Below are 23009 nucleotides of genomic sequence, written 5' to 3' on the forward strand. Positions count from 1 at the left end.
GCTGTGTCCTTTTCCACTTACTCCACTGATTTATTTATGAAGCCATTATGAAGCAAAAAAACCTAGATGTCTCCTCTTCTAGCCTTTGTTCTGTTAGGCCAAGCAAGCTAAGCTCTTAGGCTGGGAAGGCTCTCCATACACCTTCAACCCAGTCTTCCACCGCTGGGGACTAGAATGAGCCCAAGTATCCAAATTCGGTCTTCTGCAGCGTTGTCGGTGTTTCTCTACTTGTACTGGAAACCCTGAGCTGGATACAGCCGTGTAAATCCGGGCGGGAGCGCCGCGCCGGGCACAAGGGGCTGCGGTTTCCCCTCCCCATCTCACGTTCCCCGCCCCAGCGGCGCGGGGTGGAGGAAGAGGCGGGCGGGGTGTGCCGGGGCTCCCTCCCTCTGTCGCTCCTCCGCCCCCGGGCGGGCCCGGCCGGCCTCTCCCTCCCTCTCTCCCTCCCCGGGCAGCTGTGGGAGCACGAGCGCGGGTGGTGTCTTATCCGCGCCCAGCCCGCGGGAGCCGAGGGCTTGTGTCCGTCCGTCTGTCCGCGCCTCGCGGCCCCGACATGTTCCCGCTCCTGCGAGGCTTTGTTCTGCCGGCGGCCGCCTGCGACGGGAACAGGGATGGCGACTCCCGGTACGCCAACCTCTTCAGGAAACTGGACCTCAACGAGGACGGGAGGGTGGACATCGCCGAGCTCCAGACGGGCCTCCGGGCCATGGGCATCCCGCTGGGGAAGGAGGCTGAGGAGGTAAGCGCGGGCCGCAGCCGCTGCCGAGGGCTCTGTCCCGGCTCCAGGGGCCGCAGGGAGAGTGAGAAGCCCCGGCCCGGCCGCCACCCCTGCCCAGCCCGAGGGACGGGCGCGGCCGGGCCGGGGCTGCCGCTGCTGCCGCCGCATGCGGAGGCTCGGGGCCGCTCCTGGATGGACGCGGCCTCGGGCCTGCCTTTTTCCTTCCCCAGAACGCCGTTCCAGCGCCGCGGGCCGTGTTGTACAGGCACGCCCCGGGTTGTAGGCGAAGGGTCCCGAGCGCGTGCGGCTGTCGGCGCTTCCACTGCCAAGTGGGTTTACTCATCGTATGTGGACTTTTGACATCCTCTGACTCCTTGTTGGGTGGTATTTGATAGCACATTCCTCTTCCAGCACGATAAATGATAGTAATTTACAGTTTTTATCTATCACTCCACCCATGCATTATCTAGATCAGAGTAAATTAAGGTTTGTTTGGGCAGCACGTAAGTAAATCTGTATAACCGTAGGTTGCGATTTCAGAACTAGCTATTTAAGCTAGCTCTCCTTAGACACATAGACATGGAAATGATTCTTGGTATGGACTACGTCAGATACCGAGGCCTTTGTATTAAAAAATGCACACTTGTAAGAGTGGTCATCAAACCACGAAAGGTGCAGTGCACTTCTTTGTGGTGCGGCTTCTGTAGCAATCAGTTCAACTGTTACATTGCTTTGTCCCTTCTATCGATATTTTGACCTCAGAAGTCAGTAAAACTTGAGTCATCAAGCATTCCAGTGCGATGCTGACTTATACTAGCAGAAGAGAACCTGGAAGAGAACCTTATCTCTCCTAATTGCTTTCAGTAATCCCCAGGGATCAGCATATAAAGTCATTTAATGTGCAATTCTGAAGGTGTACGTGTTTGTGTGGTAAGGCAAGTCTGCACTGACAAGGCATGCATGGGTTCAGTTAGGCTGAACAGATACAGGTGAGATCTGTGGGGGAGCTGTTGCTGTAGCAATTCTGTTTGTTTCAGTATAAAGAATGGTTCGAGGGCATTCCACTGCCGTGCTTGTAGTAGCTGTTGCACACTTTCTGAAAGAGCTGCAGGAAAAGGAACTTAAATTTTGACTCTAGTGTTGAGGGGTCAATAATTCAGTGACCTTATGCTAACTGTGGGATACTCTGCCAATTTTTCCCCTATGGTCTCATTATTTGGTCTTTATTTTACCACTTTCAGGTATTTAGTTTTCTGTCTCCTGTCCTTAAGGGAAAAGTATCCAGGAGTCCTCTTGAGTTGAATGGTGTTTATACGAGAGTATAAATGAGAGCATGCTTTCGCTTCAGTATTGCTGCTGGTCAAAATCATCTTTACATCAGGCACGTTTTGTGTTCTTAGGTGTTGGTATATAAAGGAGGGACAGTTTGGCCTGTTTGGTTATCCATGAAAGTTGTCAGTATTAAGAGCATGACAGTTATGAATTTCAGTCACAGATTATACACACATTGTTGTAAACCTGTTGTACCAGTTTGACTGTAACAGTTTGGGGTTTTTACTTACATTGAACAGTGGGGAAACAGGTGACCAGCTAATTTTCTGGTGTTTAACAAAGGTGGTCTTCCAACATAATTCAGTGAAAGCCCTGAGTCACAAGTGGTGTGCTGCTGAAATTTTGAGCAACTTAGAATTGAAGTTCCAAGTTCCTTCTCAAGATCAGTGATCTTCATTACTAGTGCACATCTGAATAACTGTCAAATTATTCTCAGTTGCTTCAGGATAAACTGAAAGTGAAACCCATGAAATAGATAGAGATGATCTAGACTTACCTGGATGTAACAGAGCAGGAAGTGCTGCCTCAGTTTAAGAAATACAGAGTAAACAAAGCAAGCTATGAGTCATGTGCATTTGGGAGGGGTGGAAGAATTGTTGGAGTGCACTGGAACTTGTATATGCTCACTGTTTTAAACTCAGTGGTGGGCACAATTTGAACTAGAAACTAGACTAGTTATATGTAACTGTTAATATCTAGACTTCTTGTAATAAGAGAGCCTCAGTAAGACTAGCCTCCAGCATCTTTCCTGCCTTCTACTGCCTGCTAATCGGCTTCCTGTACTTTCTTGCAACTCAAAACTGCCTTCTCCCACTTCACTTCGAGCTTTAAAGTGATGTTGAATTTAGTCTTTTTGCTACTTGGTAAAAGGGTATTTTATTAAAGGAGTCAGATATTGAATCATCGTATTTGTGTTTGGAGAGGCAGAAGTACCCTTATAATTACTAATAACTAATGAGTAAGGAATTGAGACGTGGAAGTATGACACAACATGGCAAAGTGTTAGCTACTGAACTGCTCAGCCCTGCCAGCATAGTGGCACCCTGGCATGGGCAGAGCGTGGGATATCCTAGAGCAGAATAGGCTTCAGTACATCATGGCTGGGTCAGTCTTAAGCCTTGTGCTGCCATTATGTTCTAGATGCTGGCCTGTGTTAGGTTTCCAAAAATCTCTTGCAGGATTGGCTTCCAACCCACGTACCTGGAAGTGTTGGGTCATCATTCTTCTGGGAGGCACTGGTAAAGGGACCGTGTGAGCATTACTGGGTTTCACTGCCAAGTCAATTGGTTGATCCCAAGTTGTCATCTTCACTGTAGAAATTATTGTTTGTGCTACTGGTACTACTTTGCTCTTTTGTCTTTCAATGTAATTCCTCTCTAGAAGGAATATGCATGTTTTATAGGATACAAGCCCACTATCCATTTGAGTAGTAGACTACCAGTATTTTCTTTCAGCCTTCCTCAGTTGTCTTGACAGTTTTGTTAATGATGAGACACTCTTTTAGGTGAAGTAACATTGTAGATACAAGAACTGATGTGAACCCATGTGGTAAGCTTTGGAGGTAGGTTGCATGTCCCTCTAAGGAAGAATCATTTTTTCCCCATAGCAAGACATCATAGCATAACATGACAGAAGCTCCTGACTTTATGTTCTACTTGACCTGCCTTCTGTCAGTGTCTGACAGACAAAAGTAAACCATTGGAAAATCTGGAATGTGTGCTGCTTGGAAGCTGCCAGGGTGACACCTGGTTTATGTTGTAGTACATTACCTGCCAGGAATGGTTAACTTTGCAAAACGTTGCAAAAGATTCCTGACGTAATATGTGAACACCTACGAAAAAGGAATTCAGTGTGGTGACAGTATCAGATGTTGCTTTAGAAGCAATATTAACAGCTATTGTACGGTGGCTTTGATTAGTAGAGACACAAAATAGATGCTGGGATCAGATCTCATATGATCTCATCCTATGTCTTCAGAATGCTGTGTCTCGTAGGCGAGAGTACCATAAATGGTGTGAGTAGTTATATCAAGTACTATTTTTGTTCATCCTTTCCTTCTGTTGCAATCAGTCCTTACAGTAAATCCGTAGGAGGTGAACCCTGTATTTCAAGCTTCAGTTTGGAACAGCCAAGCATTCAAATTCAGGTACTATTTATACATTGAGTCCTGGAGCTAGGAGTAGGCAGATGTTACTGAAATGAATAACTACATTCTGGAAACAGTATAATGATCTTATTTGGACTGACTCTGTAGCGTTTTGACATAAGTCTTTGGCTACATTAAAGCTCCTTTAGATAAAGAACAGTGTGATGAGACACCTCTGTGTGGTGGAGACAGGGCCTAATGAGACTAATTTCTCTACAATCAGAATATGGTCTATTTAGAGCAATCGACTCTGCTTATGAAAATTTTAGCCCAATCAAGTCTAAAAAATACTCAAACACTTGAAATGTGTTTCTGCATTTAAACCATAGGAAATTCGGAATTCTGTAAAGTGAGGCAGGCCCCTGTGCTGTGTTCCACTGCTGTGTCTCAGCAGAAGGGGATGGGTGAGAACAGGGCCAGGTGTGTATTGTTTCCTTCTGTGCTTTTCTCTGGCCTCTAAAAACTACAGCTAGATAGTGCTTCAGAGCTTGAACTTATCTTAGCAGTTCTTAGTCCAGAAAGCACACACTTGTTTAGTGACTGAGCTAAATATGTCCTTGAATAATTCTGCACTACTTTATTAAGATGTTTGCTCTTTTCCTAATTTTGGTAACTTCCCATACATGGCAAAATTAGAAGGCTAGGAGACCAAGTTAACTGAAGTGTCTTCGTTATTTTGTAGCTTGGCTAGAAAATTAGAAAAAATACTGATTACTTTGGCAATTTCAAAGAAGATACCTGGGCATCTTCTATCACACTGTATCTACTCTTAGATATTATCATATGTGATATGAAGATTCACAGTCTTAGAAGCTTCAGCATTTCCTTGTCTGTGTCATTCTTTATGTGAATTGAAGCTTTCTCTCACCTTAATAGTCGGCTAAAAAACTGGTGCTACAGAATTAGAGTAGTCTGATATCTGCAGTTTTTACCAAAACATGATTCTACAGTCACGTCATGTGATTGTAGAAAACTTCCCTTTTCAGGTCATAATAGTTGTGATGATTATGTCTGCTTATGGGGACTTAATTGTGAAATACCTCAAATATCTTCAGTAATATTCAATTGTAAGCAAACATTTTTTCATTGTTTCATTATTTTTTATATATATATAATATAGTAATTGTTTCATTTCCATGTGTACAGCTTCAGAAGCTTTTAACCGATATGTGCTGTAGTCTCCAAGTCTCCATATGAAAGAGCAAGATGAATCTTAAGTTTGTTTTAGCAACTTAAACATCCAAGGAGATAAAATGAACTATTTTTGAATACTAACTTGATAGTTTTTTGTCTGAAAAGTGACAGACTACAGTGAGTGATTAATTCTTCCTCCTGCTGCTGCAAAGTGCAAGAATGCCAAGAATTGCCAAATATGGGAAGCCTCACCTCTGAGACATCTCTTAACCATATGCTGAAGTGCTTTGCTAAACCCTTGTCTTGAGACACCAGTGTGTCCCAGAAAAACAAACAAGGTAAACTGATAAATCTTTTGAGATGACTAAGGTGGGGATGCCTTTTTAGCAGAGTAGTCTTATTTAATGGGAAAAGTCTGTCTACCAAGTATGTTCAAAGTCAAAAATACCAGTGTAACTTGCAAGGAATGCTGAATGAAAATTCAAGGGATAGTTTGCATCTTCCATGTATGCTGTTTCAGATTCTTGAAATTTAATTCATAGCTATGAGTTGAGAGAGTTTATCCAGGTCCTGAGGGAGCAGCTTCTGCAAAGCATGGGGGGAGAGCATACTCATGACTTGCATCTTGTCCTTTTTAGTCCTGTTTTCTAGACATTCTGTTACCTGAAATGGACCAGTGAGAAGACCTCTGCCAGTGCTGTCCTGTAGCAGGAAGAGTGATAATTAGGACAGAGAACAGGAAAGGGAAGCTCTGCAGCTGATAGCAACAGCTGCTACTGTCAAGGGTGCAAGTCTGCTGTACTGGAGTAGGGGGCTCTTAATGTCTCTCTGTGGCAGGTTTAAAGGGCCTGCTTGGGTTTACATGTTACTAGTATGCTTTGGGGGGCGAGTAAATATGTATGCAGAATTTGGACAAATTGGGAGGCCTTTGGAGGCACTTCAAATTACTGTTTTGCTCAAAATACAGTGTTGTGTTGGATTTCTGGTGGTGGAGTGTCAGTCTAGTTTGTTAGTGTGTTATATGGACTCACTGGGGTGTAATGCTGAGTGAACACATCCTCAGGCCCTTTCCCTTTATGCTGGGTTTATCTCCCAACTGATGTAGTTTGACAAGACTGACTTTAATAATCTTTACTACTGTTTTTTGGGTCATCATAGTCTGCATAAATTTGTGTAGTCTTGGCAAATATAAATAGGAAAAGGACTATTGTTGGGTATGTGTCCAGTAAAGAGAGGAGAGCTGTCTATACTTCAGCTGTAACTGAGTTTGTTTTCCAATAATATTACAGTGAAATAACTTAAAATTGTAGAATGCAGAGCTATGTGAATGGCTGGTGCTAAAAAAAATAGAGGTGAAGAGGGAAAGAACTGAAAAAAGGGAAAAGAGGAGGAGGAGGGAATATCATGATTGGTTTTATGTATAGTACCTCTGGTTTTAAAAGCAAGTGTGAAACTTGTGAATGGCTAAATAAGAATATCGTCATGATATTCTTATGATGATATTCTTACTGTGATGTTGGAGTTCTTTATATGCAGAATTTGTAACTGTGCCCTTTGGAACTCCTGTTGCAGCTTGCAGAACAACTAATTGCTACTTGCATCAGTTACGTATCTTGAAGTGCTGTTTTTTGCTTATGTCTTGTAGATAGCACGATAGGAAGCCAGTAACTTCTTGTTGAATCACTTCCTTTTAAATATTCTTTGTATTATATTAATTAGCTGACATAACAAGCTGATGAATAGATGATTGGTAATCCTTTGCACTCAGCAGCCCCACCTTTCACACACAGTTGAGTTTTGTAAACAGAATGTGAAGGCTTATGCACAATATGTAAATAGTGATACTAAATAGTGTAAAAAATGAAACTCTGAAGTTAAAAGTCTACATAAAAGCATTAAGATTTCTAGTGTCTTGCATTCTTTGTCTTTACATTGTAGCCATAAATGTGTTAAAGTTCACAACTTTGGCACAGCGTAATCTAATAATTCATCAGGACACTTACAGAGGGTCAGGCTTTTTTGATGTGTATATAAAGCCTGTCTGTAACTCCTATTTTTTTTTTTTTTCATCAGACCTGCTGACTTACATTTCCACACCAAATACAGAGGTCTTCTGGAGGAGTAGGAATTCAACACTGCAACATGATTTATATTATGGAGAAAATTTTTAAAAAATATCTTCGGTATTTCACTCTACTTGTGGCCTTTCACGTTGGTGTTGCCTGGTTGTGCAGGACTTTGAAAGCAGCTGTATTAAGAAAATATGCAGCAGAAAAAGAATAAAAGTAGCAGAATTATTAAAAAAAAAAGAGGGGGAGAGAAAAAGGCGACAGTGTCACGACCAAATAGGTCAGCATAGGAGCATTTTAGTCAGTATGTTTGAAGGCCCGTAGCATTAAAAAGAAAGATGATAGAATCATAGCACTGTTTGGATTGGAAGTGACTTTTAAAGGGCCATGTAGTCCAATCCCCCTGCAATAAGCAGGGATATCTTCAACTAGATCAGATTGCTCTGAGCCCCATCCAGCCTGACCTTGAATGTTTCTAGAGGTGGAGCATCTACCACCTTTCTGGGCAACCTCCTCCAGTGTTTTACCATCCTCATTGTAAAAAACTTATGCCTTATAAATAATCAAAATCAACACTCATTTGGTTTAAAACCATTATCCCCTGTCCTACTGCTACAGGCCCTGCTAAAAAGTTTGTTCCCACGTTTCTTTTAAGCCCCTTTAAGTGTTGAAAGGCTGCAATAAGGTCTCCCTGGAGCCTTCTCTTCCTCAATCTGAAAAACTCCAGCCTTTCCTCATAGGCACCTCATAGGAGAAATGCTCCAGCTCTCTGATCATCTTTGTGGCCTCCTCTGGACCTGTTCCAACAGGTCTATGTCTTTGCTGTGCTGAGGATCCCAGAGCTGGACACAGCACTCCTGGGGTCTCACAAGTGCAGAGCAGAGAGACAGAATCACCTCCCTTGAGCTGTTGGTCACTCTTCTTTTGATGTAGCCCAGAATGTGATTGGCTTTCTGGGCTGCAGGTGCACATTGCTGGCTCATGTCATCATCTAAACTGTCTTCCTGTATCTAGTAATTAGCAATTCTTTACGTGGTCACCATTTCATTTTATCTAGTGAATTATCCTTATTGCTTGGGGTTACAGTTTTTAGACAACGAGAAAAGAAATACTATGCCTTGAAAAATAAACATTTTCCTCTTGGTTCTGTAAAGGTGAGGTGATCCCACAGTGAGTCTGTAACAAGAAATGGCAGGTTTTATGAGGCAGGCATGCTGAACATTGTTTCCCAGGACTTCCAAGTGAATATTGGCATTTAGTTTGGTTCCTGCTCTATTGTTGTAAGCATACCTATTTTAAAATGCATCCAGTTCTCCTCCATCAGAGAAGTTGGTGAACCAGGCAGTGGCAGAGTGACAAATGGCTGTAATTATACAAAATCTGGTAATATACTAAATGCAGAACAGCAAAGTTGGATTAATTGTTGAACTGGGGAGGAGGTGATTGAATGATGGAACAGTTTACTTGCAGAGGCTGTAGAATCTCCATCCTTGGAGATGTTCAAGACTCAGTTGGACGTGGTCATATGCAACCTGATCTAATCAGATCCAGTTATATTAGACATGCTTTGAGCTGGAGTTGTGCTCAGTGGCCTCCAGAGGTTCCTTCCAGCCTAAATTATTTGATGCTGTGAATGGGCAGTTTGTACCTAGGACTTAGTGTGCCAGGCTCCCCACAGAATCAAGTATGTGTCTTCCTGCTGGCTATGCCCATGGAGTATATAACCCCCCAGGAGGAAGTTTCTGCCCGACAGGTGGACGACAAACTTCTTCTAGTGTTCCTGTTTGTTCCACAAACCTGTGAATTACTGATTTTAATCTGAAACTTTAACACCCACATAATTAGTTCATTTCATAAACACCAAGAGGCTTTTATTTGTATGAACTTTTAGATTTGCACTGAGAGAAAAATCCGTGTGCCTACTGAGGAAACCACACGTTTTTGTTCCCCGTCACTTGTGTTCTGCCACACTGAGAGTGGCTGACACTGGCTTGAAGTCTGGAAAATAACTGCCAAAACAAAAGTAGGGAATGGAGAGTATGTTTGTGCTTACCCTTTTCTAGTTGTTGCAGTATGAAATCTGCTTCTTTGGCAGATGAACTGAAAGGTACCCCCCTTCACACACAGAAGTGTGTGGCTCTCGGAACTTCCTAGGAATTTCCGTTTTCTTTGGCTCACATCATCCTCAGCAGTGGAGGTTTTGTAATTTATAATATAGTTCAAGTTTTGTCATATCTGTGAGGCAGAACAACACTTTCCTTGTTCTGCATTTTGTTTTGTGTGGTTTGGATAGTAGTGGGGAACAGTAGGAGTTTGTGTTGACTAGAACTCACTCCAAGTGAGTACAAGTGCCACGTAAGTCACCTCTTCTCAGTAGTGTGTGGGAGCCAAGCAGGACACTTGGACCCTGTGGCATGGAGTGCCATGCATGGAGCAAAAGATGGGTTGAGATTGCAGTGTCTTTGAGGAGGGGGACTCCTTTCGGGCTAGAGTAATTTTTAATGGTGGGTTTTGGTTAGTTTTTTTATTTGTTTGGGGGGCTTTGAATGATTCATCTGTTAGCCTTTCTTAATTTCTTGTTAGAAGGTCATGGTCAGGAGCGTATCCATAAACTTCCATAAATGTAAGTTATTTTTTTTGTAAAATTTCTATTCAGAATTTTTTGTAAATTCTGAATAGCTCCAACGATATTGACAAGGGCATGAAACTGAATTGATGAGTATATCTTTGTTGACAGGTTATTAATAGAAATTACAATCAAGCTGGACTGATGACTGTACTAAGAACACTATTTTCAAAGCTGATACCAAACCCCTTTGTCTAAATAGGTGGTATCTTGAGTTGGTTTTTTTTTGGTGCAATTTGCTGTATTATGGGAAGTAAATAATTTGCTTGTTTCACTGTGGTGTACCACATAATTTTCCTCCATTTTGTTGAGAAATCTTTGATAATCTTATCAATTTTGATTTTTGAGATGAAATGTTAAAGTACGTTACTTTTTATAGAAGGATAGGGAAGATGAATGAGGCCACATAAATGCACTCAGATGCCTTAAATTTTTCTTCAGACACCTTCAACGAATATACCAGTTTTCAGCTTCTTTTGTGTTTAGTTTCTGTAGGCTAGAACTCGTTGGACTTTGGTCTTTTGAGGACTTCTGCTAATTAAAGTGGAGTAAACAGAATGATTAAAAGCAGATTTTGCAGATTAGAACAGCCGTGCAAATCTTGTTGAGAGTTACTTTCCTCTGAAACTCGAGTTGTGCATGGTAGTCTGCCAGATAGAAGGGACTTGGAAGCCTGAGCTCTGTTTCGCATTTGTTTCCTGGCTATTGTGTGCCATGTATTGAACTCAGTTGATTTTTACATGTAAATGTTTCTATCTGCAGGGCAGTTAGTAGGAAGCACATGCAAAAAAGGAAGATAAGTGTGTCTGTACTTGGTACAAGTTTGTTTAAGATTGTAGTCAGGGCATTTGGAAGCAGAAAGCCCTGGTCTCAAACACTGGGGGATGGAAGTGCTAGTTGGGCAAGATCTTTGTTTTTTGTGGTTTTTTTTGGTCAGCAGTTAAATTGTTAAATATTGTTTGTATTTTTATCTTTATAATTCATAATTAATAGACCACTGGATTAAGAGGATAGTCAAGATTATGTTTGTTTAATTTGACCGACATATTCACCAATTGCATGTATAGGAAGCTCACAGGCTTAAACTTGTCTCTTTTGTGATTTTGTCCTGCCCCCACTTCTTTCTCCACAAATTATTTGATACCTGTAGGTATAACTTGCCAGTGCTGGTAAGAAACCTTAAAATTTCTACATAGGAAAGTTATGTAAATAATCAGTAATGCTTTCTCAAATATATATTTACTGCCGAGTGTTTTCTCTCTTTATGAAAATATGAGTACATTAAATTCTGGAACCAAATGGTGCTTTGTGACCTGCTGTAATTTAGAAAAGTCAACTGTTGAATTTTCTCTCAACAGAAAATTTTTAAAGCTGGAGATATTAACCAGGATGGACAGCTGGATTTCGAAGAATTTATGCAGTACCTTAAAGAACATGAGAAGAAGATGAAACTGGCATTTAAGAGCCTGGACAAAAACAATGATGGTATGCCTTGATTTATCTTATTTGTTCAAATATCGTTTGAAGAAACTGTACGTTAAAAGCAATTCAACTTATATTCTTTGTCTGAAATGGAAAAAAATGTTGTGAATATGGAACCTTTACTTCTTTTCCTTAATAGGATCATAATTATAGTTTACTACAGATTGTAATAATAAGTTATTGTGGTCTTCTTTTCTTTCTGTTATTTTCCAGGTTCATTGAGTTGGGGCTCTTTGTTTCCCAGATGGAGAAACTATAAGGAAATTTCTAACTATTTCTACCTAGTAAAGATAAAACAGTTTCTTACTGAATGTTTGCATCCAATTTGGTTGCATGATTTTAATGTACTTGGCTTTGCTCAGTCCTTATAGTAGGCAATCAAAATACATCATCTGTATTTAAACTGATTTTAAATTACCTTTGCTATTATGCAGGTATTACAATAGAACCTAGTGAGCTCCAAGGTGCTAACTGTAGTAAGATCCATGTTTTAAATATGTATCATCTTTCTTTTAATGTTTCAAGGAAAAATTGAAGCATCAGAAGTTGTCCAGTCCCTCAAGATACTGGGTATAAACATTTCAGAAAAACAGGCAGAAAAGATCTTGCAAAGGTCAGGAATTATTATTTCTTGAAGTATTTTAAGCTTCTTTGTATTGTAAAGTATTTTTATAACTCAGAGAACAGAATAAATGGGATTATAATTTTGAAAAGTGTTGGTACTTTCAGTGGTGCCTTTATGGGAATTCTCATGTATTCCATCTACTCTTGGGTAATAGTAAGTGGTCACTATTGGAGCATCTGGTTCTGGAGGAGAATGTTATTCATTTCCCTGTAAATGTTGATATAATGAAGTGTTATATTATGTTTTTAAAGGGAATATGCCAGATGCACTTGGATAGGAAAAGCATAGTATTGAAAGGCCATGGCAGATTCAGCCTTGAAGTCACCACGTGGAATTGACAGTTAGTTGTCACTGATGTGATGGACAGAAAAAAAAAGGACAGAGGGAAGGCAAGAAAACAAAACAAAACCCCATCCCTGCTACTGTTTCCTTATATAGTTCTGTTCAATTTCTTTTCAGTATTGATGCTGATGGGACAATGACAGTAGACTGGAATGAGTGGAGAGATCATTTTATGTTTAATCCAGCTACAGACATTGAGGAAATAATTCGATATTGGAAACATTCCACTGTAAGTTCAACTTTTCTTTTAACTTAGTACAGTTTATAGGTTCATCTCTGCTGTGTTAATTTGCAATATTGAGTATAACAGCTTCACACTTATTATATTTCAAGCATATCTATGTTTAGAATTGTTTGGTTTTCCTTTTCACTTTGTGCTCTCCCATGTGCCAGCAGGATAGTGTCATGTGACCTTCTTCTCTACAAAGCACTTGGTCTAAACTTTGCAAATAATTATCAGTAATTCTTAGGATGGAATCCTTTTCCTCCTTTGGAGATATTCCACAGAAAAATAATAACCACAATAATAAATATTTTTCTTCTCCACACATTACAGTATATTTTTATGTTCTGTGCTTTTTGATTTGTTGAAACAAATTATATAGACATTATATAGACTGTTTCTTATGCTGAAATTAGTATTTGTATTTATACAGTAATATCATAAAATCACTAGTGTCTTTAGTGATGATTTTCTGTGCACATGTTCTCGCACTCTTTTGTGCTATAGAATTTAAAAATGACAGAATATACAGCAATAGGATATCCACTCTGCAAATAAATTTTTAAAGTTATTATTGAATGGAGCTCTTGTCATCTCAGTGACTGACTTTCAAGAACAATAAGTAAGTAAACCAATAGTAGTCCTGTTTGCTAAATATCCTTCCTGTAGATTGTTTGACTAAATAAAGTTAGGTAAAGACAGATTGCTTTGAATATAGTGAGACCATTTGTATCTCCAGGGATAAGTCAGCATTTCCATAATAAAAACCAGTTTGTGAGATCTGAGAGCTTTGAATGTCTCACACTGTACAATCTCAATTCAGGAATGCCTGCCAAAAGAGAGTTAGCTCCCTGTTTGCTCAAGAAAGCACTTGAAGCACTGCTATTACTTCAAATAGCCCTGGTCCCAGCTTACTTTGCGTAAAAAAACCTTTGCTTTAATAAAATGCCGCTTTTTACTGTTATTAAACATAAGATCTATATTTTTCTTTTTTTTTATGGAATGTCATTAGAAACAACTCCGGGAGCCTCTTGTGTTCTTAGTGTTGCAGTCAGCTGATGACCCAGTTATCACAGCAAGCAAAATCCAGCTACACGGCAACACAGCTGCTGTTTCAGATAAGAGCAGATGTGAGACCTCCCAGCCTGGCTGGCATTGGCAGTTCTTTCAGTTCTGTTTTTATTGTAAAATTTTAATGCTGTCAGGCTCTTCCAGGCAGATAACTGCATTGGCATAGACTTATTATGAGTTGGTAGCTGTGGCCTGTCTGTTATAAAGGCCCTCAAATTTATCTTTTTTTTTTCTTAGTTGCATTTAGGTCTCCGTAGACACAAGGTTTAAACCCTGGTAGATGTGCATAATATCTCTAAGAACATTGAATTTGTATTTTGAGAGTTCTGATTGATCTTTTGATGTTTTCATGTAGTTGAGCAACTGATGACACCTTACGTGGAAACCATGAATGTCAGAAAGATGAAAGGATTTTCCCATTGATCTCTTCTGTGTTCAGTATCCAGAATAGTTGGTGCTTATCCTGTTTGTCCACTGGCAATATTTATAGTCTGCATTCTGCAATTTTTGTTCCACATGACCAAGACAGTAGTCTGTCTACTAACAGATAGAGAATACAGCGTAAATTAGGGATATAGTATCTACAATTAAAGTCAACAATAATTTAAAAGGTTTATCTGTTAACATGCTTTCTGGACAGTACTTACCAGTTATTAAAATATTCTTGCTCCTTTTATAAGTTTAATTTATGTGTAATATCATGTTTGCATTATCTACGTATCATATATCATGGTTGCAAGTTACACATAAGAACAAAGACTATGTTTAAGTGAAATGTGAGATTTCATAGTCTTATGTCTTGGACAGCTTTATCACTAAAGCCTGCAGTAATGTTGCTCTTTGATCAAATTGAATAGTAATACAAATGTGCACCTCTTAATGAAATTTCAAACATTTATAGCTGAGAAAAGTTATTCAATGTGTTTTTCAGTATAGCTGATGATAAGATAATGTATAAAACATTAGTCAAACTTCTAATTTTTTAAGGTAATACACAGCAATTACCAGAAATAGAATATTTTGCTGTATCAGCTGTAAAAATGCTACTTGAAAATGCTGGGGAGAGTGTGGGTAAGGGGACATTCCACATATGTGTGAATAAATTACCGTGAGAGAGAAATCTCTTGTTAGCATCCTTAGGAGATTACCAAACTAATCCCAGAAGGCTGTCTGGTGAAAGGTTAGCTGCAACATATAAGCATTTGAGCTTTAGTGCTGACTGTAAAGGACTGCCGATCATGACAGAATGTCTTTGCTTGGGCCATACTCAAGGCGGAACTTTGTCGTAATTTTTAATGATGATGGTGCTGTCTTTGAAATGGTGGGTCTGTGGTGTTATTGCTCAATATCTATGTAGAAGTCACTAAAAGTTACTTTTCATTGAATAGCAATGCATAGCAAGTTAATTATAGAATGTAAATTAGAGCTATTTTTTAATTTTGTTAACTAGCATTCTATTTACAGATTCTTAAGTGATATGTTAATTTGAATTAGAACTGTTGATAAAACCGAGGTGATGGAACGAGACAGTTACTTGTGCATCTTTGCTTTGGATTCTAAAAGGTGTTGGATATAGGAGATAGTTTGACTGTTCCAGATGAGTTCACAGAGGAAGAGAAAAAGACTGGACAGTGGTGGAAGCAGCTGTTGGCAGGAGGAGTGGCTGGTGCTGTCTCCCGGACAGGTACAGCACCATTAGATCGCCTTAAAGTGATGATGCAGGTGGGTGCAATGTCCAAGAACTTTTTGGTTTCCAGTGCATCAGTTCAGTATCTACGTTCTGGAGGTCTAGTTATGTTTTGACAATTTCCATGTTTTGTGTTAATGAAAATTGTCTTTTCCATAGTCATGTGGACAAAAATGTAAGCAAAATATTACAGTACTTGTGCCACTAAAATAAGATTTTTTTCAATAGTGGATGTGGCTTTACTAGTTGATATATTTAATCAGTTTAATACTGATGAATTTTATAAGCTAATCAGAGCAGTGTTCTTTACTGTGACTTTGATTTTTTTTTTTTTTTTTTTTTTAGGTTCATGGTTCAAAATCAAACAAAATGAATATAGCCAGTGGTTTCAAGCAAATGTTGAAAGAAGGTGGTGTTCGATCCCTTTGGAGGGGAAATGGTGTAAATGTTGTGAAAATAGCTCCTGAAACAGCTATTAAGTTCTGGGCTTATGAACAGGTAGGATGATAAATCAGGAATGGAAACAATGGTAAATAAAATACTACATCACTCTCACTGTTCATTATTTGCACTGTTGAATTATATAGGAGTTCTTGTCATGGTTGAGGATTTTGTCACAGTAATTTAGGGTGACTTTCAGATTTAAAATAGTCTATTCCATTAATAGAATACTTAGTATTAGGCAGATTTTGCTATTGTATTATAAGTAGTGTACATAAACTAAATCTGTCATACATTTTAAACTGTCTTCCAGTCTGCATGGCTTTGTATGAGCCCTGTATTAATACCTAGATTGTTCCTTCAAAGTGACAACAACCAAAAACTTAGCACATTATGTGAGCTGAACCTACACAGGATTCATTTAAAGTCAAATATCACAGTGCTATGATGCCCTCAGCCTGGATTTCAGAGTTATATTTACCTCTGAATCAGCTTTAAGCATCATGTTAAGGCCTAATCCTCCTTTGGAAAATGAACTCCCATTCTGGTGTATTTAAATGAGCTTTATTTTTCCTCTGTGGGGCTTGCTAGTGCTTCAAGTAAGTCTGAATGAAGGTACTGCGCATTTCTGTACAACTAGGAAATAAAAGCAACAAAAATCAAATAAACTTGGGGATATTGCTAGACTGAAGTGCAGATTTAGGTACCATAGAGTAATCTTGGGCACATTATTCTTTACTCTTATTCAGCCTTTCGGGAGCTGACGATGCATTCTTGCATGATGGTGTCTCTGCCTGGCAGGACACAGTATATAGAGCTCTCCAAGTGCCTCTGTCAAATTGCCAGTTGATCCTTGCAGATCCAGTTTTCCAACCAAAGAATGCAAGGAGTTCGGTTCCAGTTTGTTTTCTGGGGTCCATAGTGAGGGTACCCTGGAGTTGACTGTGGAACACTCGACAATACTGGGGGTGACTGAGGTGTTTAATGTAAAGGATTCTTGTAGGCTGGAATGTTTATTGTATTCTGGAGAATCACAGAGCTGCAGTGAGAATAGTTCTAAATTTGTTGGGTTAGTAAATGTAACTGTAAATACACGAAAAACTAAGTACAGCTTGAAAAGACGTTTTGTACTGTACTCTTGCCTTTCATAGTAACTCTTGCCACTCCTAAAAAGCATGTGATGTTTATTTTATGTTTTAACTATACAGTATAAGAAGATACTCACTAAGGATGATGGAAAGCTGGGCACTGTTGAAAGATTTATATCTGGTTCTTTGGCTGGAGCAACAGCACAAACTTCTATTTATCCCATGGAGGTAAGTAACAGAGATACCAAAGAGTAGCCAAATATTTACTTCATTTCCAAAGTAAACCCCATTTTGCTCTTGCAAATATTGTAAGGATTCCTTTCTAGTCTTATATCCTAATTTATTTTTACTTTGGACTTCCTTTCAGAGTTTCAGTGCTAGGCATTTTAGAATATACTATGTTCTGATTGGTTCTTGTAATTTTTCCCTGTATTTGGCTGTATAATATTGTTTCATTAGTGAGACATAATCTTTATATTCCTTAACTACCTCTCTAAGTGTCATGCTTTTCAAAAAATTATTTTCTTCATATGCTTCGGTGTTCCCAGACCAGAAGTGGGATCTGTCGGTATGTTAATGCTCTCACTTGTTCCTTAGCTGATGCTTCATTGAATATTGCCCACACTGTTGCCTTCAAGCTAATCAAAAATATTGCTCTTTTAATCAAAAAGTCTAAGAATTTGTAAGCTAGTATATGGTTTTGTGTTGTGCTCTGCACTAAGGATAGACCTGAAGAAGCCTACTGCTAACAAATACTTGCCAGAAATCATCACAAAGGAGGCTTAAAGCACCAAAATGCAAAGCAGTTCAAGAGAATTGAAAAAGCAGAGGTATACTGTGTATATAAAATAGACTATAAAATAGGTAATTAATTAAGGCTACTCTTTTTTCCCTTTTAGGTTTTAAAGACCAGATTGGCTGTGGGTAAAACAGGGCAATATTCTGGGATGTTTGACTGTGCTAAGAAGATTTTAAAAAGAGAAGGTCTAAAGGCTTTCTACAAAGGCTATATTCCTAATATTCTGGGTATAATTCCTTATGCTGGCATTGACCTTGCTGTTTATGAGGTGAGTTCAAGGTTCTTCACCCACAGGGTGGTTGGGCACTGGAACAGTTTTGCCAGGGAAGTGGTCACAGCACCAAGACTGACAGAGTTCAAGAAGTGTTTGGACAATACCCTCAGGCACACGGTGTGACTCTTGGGGATGGTCCTGTGCAGGACCAGGAGTTGGACTCAGTGATCCTTGTGGGTCCCTTCCAACTCAGCATATTCTGTGATTCTGTGAGTTTAGATCACTGGATGCATGTAGTGTCACCAGTTACTTTACAAAAAGCGTAAATATTCTTTACAATGTCTGTATCATTAGTTAGATTCGTAATATGCTTGTATTATTACAGTTGCCTTTGATTGAAAATAGACAAATGAGACTTTCCTCTAATGTTACTAGACTTCATTATTTCTGTTTGCCCCTCCTGCAGTAGTGCCTGTGCAGATGGGCTCTTACATGCAACAGTACCAAACAGGAAATGTTCTTAGACAGGATTATATAGACTTGGCAGTACACTGTGCTTGCATACTAAACTAACTCTGTTAGACAGGAACATACCATTCTATAGTAAATATGGGCCTTAAAAACCTGATAAGATATTCATATTATGGTACCTATCCTGCATTTATGATAGTTAATATATTTTTTTGCCATTTTCTTTGGTTTATAATTGGATTATATTAAACCTGAACTTCTTGTGTGTCTGTGCATGTTACCAAAATTCTTTGTGGCTGACATAGTTGTTCTGAGGAATTAGAAAAACCTCTGTCTTTCCTTTCAAGAGGAACTGACACCTATTACACTCACCACCAATGCTGAAAATATTTCATCTACCTTAGATGCTATGTGTTGCTTCAAAGTGGGTTAAATAACTCTAGATACATAGAGTAATTTTTTTCCTAGTCTAGACAAATCTTTTTTTTGACACTGCATTAGTAATCAGCAGAATTGCTTGACAAATGTTTTCAAAACTGCATGAAATTCTTTTTCCCAGTTTGCATCCTTTTTTCTGCATGAGGTGATGTGCATAGCTGAACAAGCTTTTGTGGCACCCCATGGGGTGCTGAGTTGGGTTTCCCTCCTTCTCTCCTCAAAGTATTCCGGGTCTAGAATGTGAGCACTGTTCCTGCTGCTGGATCTTTTAAGGATTTCTCTTCTAGGTACTAACTACTGTAGTCTGCTTTAAGTCCTTGCCTGTGTCCTAAGGTGTGGATTTTAAAAGTCAGCGTGTAGGACTGGTGTAGTGAGATTGGTGCTTTTCAGGATTGAGCCCTTAAGGTCTGTTATGAATAAAGAAGTATTTGTTTAATTTTGAATGCAGATATCTTGTGTTACTATTTAATTTTATACCTTGGCAGCTCTTAAAGAGTACATGGCTAGAACACTATGCATCAAGCTCTGCCAACCCAGGTGTTTTTGTATTGTTGGGATGTGGAACTGCTTCCAGCACATGTGGGCAGTTAGCCAGTTACCCTCTGGCTCTTATCAGAACACGCATGCAGGCTCAAGGTGAGTTGTCTTGTACTGAAAATATATCTGTGTGGTCACATCAAAATTGTATCATTTGGAATAGCTGTAGCAGAGACATAGGAATAAAGAAAAAAAAAACAAACAAAAAAAACCCCAAAAACAAACTTGGAAAAACCAAGGACTTATCTAGAAAATTCTTCTTAATGTTGGTCTCTCCTCCCTCTTAGCCCCAACACTGTTGTTCTTCATACTTGATTCAAAAGTAACATTTTGGACACTGGTGCTCTGTATAGTCTGAGAGTCCATACAAGACTACCAGACATAGAGCCCCTGTCACAGTCTGGGAGCACTTTTCTAAAATTCAGAATGTTCCCTAAAATTTAGATTTTAAGTGGCAGGGCTTGCATTGTCCTGTGAAGGCAGACAACAAGGTTTGCTCTGGAGGACATTGCATAAAGACAGCTTCATAGTTGAGATTTTTATTTGATAGGTTTGTGCACTTAAGGATAGGAGCCTAGATTTCTAAAGGAATATAGATGGATAATGCTTTTCAGTGGGATTTTGACACAGGAATATCTCCCAAATGTCTGGGAATAAAAAGATCTCCTTTCAGTGACCATAGGGGTGAATATCAGGCTTACCACCCAGGTATTTGATACTTGCTTGAGAAGTTTAATATTACCCAAACTATTGTATAACACACTATATTTTTGTTCTAGCCTCAGTGGAAGGAGCTCCACAGCTAAGCATGGTTGGTCTCTTTCAAAGAATTATTGCTACAGAGGGACTCAGAGGACTTTACAGGGGCATAGCCCCTAATTTTATGAAAGTGCTTCCAGCTGTCAGCATCAGCTATGTTGTATATGAAAAAATGAAGCAGAATTTGGGAATAGCATGAGATGAAGGAAAAAGGTGAGATGCTTCTAATGTTGTTGGAAACACCAGAATAATAATGTTTTCTCAAGTAATCTGCTCTCACAGTTTGAGGCAGATCTTCGTGGAGAGATGCTGCAACTTCTACTTTTGTCCTTAAGTGGGAAGAAACTTTCTTAAATTTTAGTTCACCATTTCTAAACAGATACTTATATTGCACTTTAAAATGTCACTGAGTTGAAAAAAAATCAAGAAACTGTCTTTAAATCAACAATATGTTTTTATTTTTAGGAAATCATGCATATTTTGCTCTCTCTTTTTTTTATTTGTCTTTTCTAAATGTGTATTTGTCTTGGATCAAACCAAAGGTAGGAGAAGTTTATACTGCCTTGATACTGAATATATGAAAGTACGAAAGTGACTTTTTGTTCTGTCATGCTGCCTATACTCAAGCAATTCACAGGCAACATTTTGCATGCCTAGAAGTAAGCACTTTTGTTATTTTTGAAGACTGAATGTTAAGTTCGTAAGAAATAGGATCTTGGATACAGACAAGGATGGAGTTACACATTACTAGGTAGTCTATCACCTTTTATCTTCAGGCAGACCTTTTTTTTCTGTTAGTTAAAGAGCCTGACAAACTGCTGTTCCATGGTATCAGGATACCTCGAATGGATTTACACGGTATTTTTGTAATACAGTCAGCGATTTTGATAACTTGCTTCACTGGACCTGCTTTTCATTGCACCTGTAAATGTTAGCACCATTAACCATGGCAAGCTTTGGGTAACAGCTGCATGTTTTATTGGAGCGTAATACATAGGAACAGAAAAGGCTTTGGTTGTTATATCCATTCCATACAAGTGCAAGTTGCTGTTTAAAAGCAGGGTGGCAGATGCAGTATTAAGCTGGGTGGTGGTTGTAGTACAGGCAATAACAGAGCTCTTCATAGCTGCCTTGGGAAGAGAAATGCTTCTCATTTTGGACTTTCCATTCTTTCCCTTATTCAGAGGGCTGCAGTCCACTATGTGCTTTTAGCCACAGAGGATTGCATTATTATGTAATGGTTTTACAGGTCTGTCATGCACAATAAATCCTCTTTGCCTCACTCTTCTGTGCACAGTGGCTGTGTGTGTGAAATTCAGACAGCGAAATACTGAAGTGTTTTGTCCAGGTGACCAACTGGCAGTGCTGATCTCAGGTGCCCATCAGATTGATGTTCATGAAGCAAGCAAAGCATGCATATAGACCTTGTTAGTGCTTGAGAAACAGGTCCTTGTCAAAAAACAAAGCAGCACTTCCTCAATGCAGAAAGTTAAGCATTTCCAAGTACTTCCAAAGTGACTTTTTTTTTTATTTTTTTGAGGGGCACACATTTCAGTTGCCTTCAGGCCTGAACACTGAAATAGATTAACAATTATTACTGAACTCATTTCTTAGGCTTTTTCTGCTTTCTGCAATGTGTGGTGTCTTAATCTTGGTAAATTCAAGATTATACTTACCTTGACCTTCTAAAAGCAACTGCTCTTAGACCACTTCCTGAAATTGGATTACCGAAGGAAGAACTTTGTTCCTTTAAGGTCATTAAGGGTCTCCTTTTTAATTCTTTTTCTTGGGGGGGTGGGTTTTTTCGTTGTTTGGGGTTTTTTAAACAAACAAATAAGCAAGCATAAATAATTGCCTGAACCTCCCTTATTCCACATACTATTTGGGCCATATTTTGCAAACAGCAGTCACACGTAAATCTGTGATCAGTGCTTCCATGGCTGCTGTTTATTCCATAAACTGATATATAACAACTCCATAAAACCTGTATTATAAAATTTTGTTTTCATCAGATTTCAGAAAATGGCAGCTCTAGCTGTGTATTTTGGCCTTCCCTTTAGGGAAACCTTGGACTTTGCACTTTTTTAAAAAAAAAACAAAAAAACCCAAAAAATCCAAATCATTCATATGTATAATGCCTTTCTAATCTGAGTGTTTCTTGGTTTTGCCAATATTGTTGTATCTTTGTGGGATTTGTGAGATCAATTGCTGATCATTTTGTTTGACTGTGACCAATGAGCAAATGTATTGTGTGTGTGTGATGTAAAGATGACTTTAGCAGTTTCTATCTTCTAGACTTCCTCCATTTTGTTTATAGTGTGCAAGTGCCATTATGAGTATTGAAAATTATGGTGATCTTTTCAAATGTTGAAAAGATGGGATGTTTCAAATTTGGTTTTTCATTATGTGCCTTGATAACGACTCTGTTCAATTGTGTATTCTTTGTCTCTTAAATATATGACCTTTTCAGCTTTATAAAACTACCAATAAATCTTTGTTTCCTTATCTGGCTGGAGTGTGGTTTTTTTCACGGTCTGATAGACAGATCATCATCTGTCTTCTTTCTTGCATTATATGCGTAACACTTAATGTCAAAAATGAAAGTAATTTATCTAAAAATAAGTTTGAGACTACCCTATGCTTTGCTGTAATGTTGTTATTTGAAAACCTAGTTTGAGATTAGTCAATTGTCATCCTGTTTAAAACTCTAGCTGTCTCATTGCTCAGTGGGAGATCACATAATGTTTACTATTTTTGCTCATTCATTGAACATTATTACACCATGATTTCTTCTGTGTCTGTTGCGT

General features: G+C 39.0%; 1 protein-coding gene across 1 annotated transcript; it reads left to right on the forward strand.

Moving 5' to 3' along the window:
• Positions 1 to 426: 426 nt before the first annotated feature.
• On the forward strand, positions 427 to 22707 carry SLC25A24 (solute carrier family 25 member 24). The gene is made up of 10 exons (XM_027742839.2): positions 427 to 739; positions 11384 to 11510; positions 12033 to 12120; positions 12592 to 12703; positions 15332 to 15490; positions 15801 to 15953; positions 17105 to 17212; positions 17884 to 18051; positions 19392 to 19542; positions 20223 to 22707. The coding sequence occupies exons 1-10, from the start codon at positions 554 to 556 to the stop codon at positions 20399 to 20401; spliced, it is 1431 nt and encodes a 476-aa protein (XP_027598640.1). The 5' UTR covers positions 427 to 553; the 3' UTR covers positions 20402 to 22707.
• Positions 22708 to 23009: the final 302 nt, after the last annotated feature.

The sequence above is a fragment of the Pipra filicauda genome, unplaced genomic scaffold (assembly GCF_003945595.2).
Source record: "Pipra filicauda isolate LSUMZ 115617 unplaced genomic scaffold, ASM394559v2 scaffold112_size3218982_pilon, whole genome shotgun sequence".
Classification (NCBI taxonomy): domain Eukaryota; kingdom Metazoa; phylum Chordata; class Aves; order Passeriformes; family Pipridae; genus Pipra; species Pipra filicauda.

Bases quoted from the DNA above. Each gene is read 5' to 3' on its own strand.
- SLC25A24 (XM_027742839.2), top strand. From the start codon at position 554: ATGTTCCCGCTCCTGCGAGGCTTTGTTCTGCCGGCGGCCGCCTGCGAC. The intron at 740-11,383 runs GTAAGCGCGGGC...TTCTCTCAACAG, and splicing joins TGGGGAAGGAGGCTGAGGAG to AAAATTTTTAAAGCTGGAGA. The intron at 17,213-17,883 runs GTAAGTAACAGA...TTTCCCTTTTAG, and splicing joins CTTCTATTTATCCCATGGAG to GTTTTAAAGACCAGATTGGC.